The sequence below is a fragment of the Dendrobium catenatum genome, unplaced genomic scaffold (genome assembly GCF_001605985.2).
Source record: "Dendrobium catenatum unplaced genomic scaffold, ASM160598v2 fragScaff_scaffold_665, whole genome shotgun sequence".
Classification (NCBI taxonomy): domain Eukaryota; kingdom Viridiplantae; phylum Streptophyta; class Magnoliopsida; order Asparagales; family Orchidaceae; genus Dendrobium; species Dendrobium catenatum.
In genome coordinates, this window is record NW_021319127.1 from 3170262 (window position 1) to 3173132 (window position 2871).

The following is a 2871-nucleotide window of genomic DNA, read 5'->3' on the forward strand; positions in this document are numbered from 1 at the left end:
TTAGACTAAAATTTAGCCTTTGTTTATGGTCATATTGATTCTTGCAAGCTTTGTGCAAAAAAATATTTATTTTTCCTAATGCCCTTTTAAATAATCAATATTTATTTCATTTACAACTGCAATATTATCAAATATTAATACAATCTTTATAATGCAAACCACTTTAAGAATTGACAAATAATAAATATAAAATTTGTAATTATTAAATTTATTATGGAATCATCAAATCTAATACATGACTAATCAATGATTTATTTTCAGATAAATGTAATATAAGAATTGATTGAGTAGGCATTTATTATACTCATTTCATAGTAAAAATAGTTAAGAAAAAGTTTTATTGGATAGAGATGGAAGGCTTCATTTGAGACAGCTTAATTACTATTTTAAAAGCATTATTTTAATAAAAAAAATTTAATTAAAATTTTACTTTAAAAAATAAAAAAATCTTCCCAAACGAACCAACCATTTTTTTTTAATTTCGCTTAGTTCATACATTTATCAAACTTTGGCTCTATTTGAGACATCTTTTTTACTGTTTTATGAATTAAATTTTTAGTACAAAATTTTAAATTAAAAAAAAATACTAAAAAGTAAAAACCTGCTACATAAAACAATAAAAAAATTGTCCAAATTTTTTTTTATTTAAAACATTGAGAAATCATCAGTTCCCAGTTCCATAGACAAGATCCTACAATCAACCAGAGCTCAGTTTTCGAATCAATTATTGGGTGCAAGTCCTGCTTTTATCTTCTCCACCAACTCAGATTCCATCCTAAAAGCTGCGGCGAGCACATTCTCCGGCACCGCTGGCGCCGCCTCAAACAGCGCCGCCGCCGCCGGCTGCGTTCCCGGGAGCTGGCTGTCGAAAGCCGCAATCGCCGCAGCCGCCGAGCTGCCGTTATTGAAATGGAAGTGCAGTAGGCCTCGGGGGAACACAAAGATCTCACCTTTTGATATAATTTTAGTGAAGAGCTTATTTGATGTGGTGAGGAAGCCGACGAGGAGTTCGCCGTCGACAACGAAGAGGATCTCGGTGGCGCGGGGATGGACGTGGGGAGGATTGACGCCGCCGGGTGCGAAGTCGTGGCGAGACATGGAGATGGAGAGAGTATTGAGGCCTGGGATCTGCCGGACGTCGGCGGGAGTGGCGGCGGTGCCCATGGTGTTGGCGGTGGATGCCGGAGCGGCAAGGCCGGAGAAGAAGAAGTCGGTCTCGTCTACTTCGCTTGATGATTTGCATGTGAAGCCATCAACCTTTATATCTGCCGTTATGTAATTATGGCGTAACAACATAAGTAAATAATCCAGAAAATGCCGTTAAAAATCAGGAATATTGTGCTCAAAACAACTTCACTTATTCCTTTCATAGCATAATTAATACTTCAACCAGTTATTAGGAGCTTAGCTTGAAGGATCATAAACGAATTTTTTTTCATAATTTCATATTATAAACTTATTTCTAACAAAATTAATACAATTTAAATATATCTAAGGCTTTGTTTCTGATAGTTTTCTTACTGCTTCTTAAAGCTATTATCCAATACAAAAATTGTAATTTGTGTATAAAAACAGCTTTAAGAAGCTACAAAAAAGCCGTCCTAAATGAAGTCTAATAAAGCGAGAAAAAAATAATCTTTTTTATTAAAACTATGCTACTTACATGCTTTATGTTAAACTACTGCGCCATATCTTACCTTTCTTAAATGGTGAAACTCTCAACAATGGAGAAAAAGGAGAGGAAGTTGAATATAATCTAGCCAAGGGAAAAGCATTGAAGGCCCGGGTAGCATTAGACCATCAAGGAAGTCATCGACAACAAGATGTAAAGAAGTCGAGAGAGGATCTTGCTCAAGAATAACATTGATGGGACCAACGACATGTGAACATCGAGGAAAAAGTGGAGAGGAAGCAGTAACAAAAATTACATCGACGACACCAAATGGCATATACATTGATAGAATATAACCGAGGGTTTGAGAAGGTGGTCTTTTCCATGTTATTTGAAAAAAAAAGTGTTATGTGAGTAAATCAATAGTTTCAAATGTTAGATATGCAAATAGCATAATTTTAAGTGTTGTGCACCCCCAAAATTATTTTCACTAGCAATTTCCGACTGAATTCTAGTGAAATCTCATACCATACAGAAAAAAAAGAGCTTAATTTCTACCAATTCTTTACTCCAATCTCTCCCCAAGAAAAGAGATAAAAATCGAATTTTTATCATTTTTCATTCACATTCTCTTTACATTCCCTTCTTTCAAATCTTTCAAACTAAACAGAATCTTAATTATAACTACAAAACAACATATAAATCAAAACTAACTAATAGAATTACCCGAGTTGAGATCAGCGACGCAGAAATCCTGCGATTGGTAATGGAGATCATCAACTGGGTGGTGGCCATGGAAGCGGAGGATGATAAGGATGGAGGCAGCTATTGTGAGGAAAATAGAGATGAAGATACAGAAGATGAAAGCCTTATTCATGTTTGAACCCTCCTAATTTCTCCAAACTTTGATCCTTTCTGATATTTAATATGAAGTGTGGTTTGGAAACCAAGTAACATAGAAGATGGAGGGAAATTGACATTAGAAGGAAAAAAGCTAAGCATTTTGTTATTTGGAGCAGTAATCTTGCATGTTTAGAAGATGTCTAATTAAATTAAGCTCAATCAAGAGCTTTATGCTATGGACTTGAAGGAGAGAGAGGAAAAATTATTACTTGCGGGTCCGTCTGGAGACAAATAAAAATGAGCTACGCCGCCCCCAAAAATGTACCGCACTCGGTACAAAAATGTCGAACAGGAGGACCGTCCGGTGTCCGCATAGAATAATCGCTCGAGAGAGAGAGAGAGAGAGAGAGAGAGAG

At 35.9% G+C, this 2871-nt stretch overlaps 1 protein-coding gene across 1 annotated transcript in view; it reads right to left on the minus strand.

Annotated features, from left to right (window-relative positions):
• Window positions 1-609: 609 nt before the first annotated feature.
• LOC110092174 (germin-like protein subfamily 2 member 2) overlaps window positions 610-2871 on the minus strand; it is a 2709-nt gene continuing 447 nt past the window's right edge. The window contains exon 2 of the mRNA XM_028695672.1: window positions 610-1265. Within this exon, the coding sequence (XP_028551505.1) occupies window positions 721-1265 (545 nt within the window). The 3' untranslated portion in view covers window positions 610-720. The remainder of the gene's footprint in view (window positions 1266-2871) is intronic.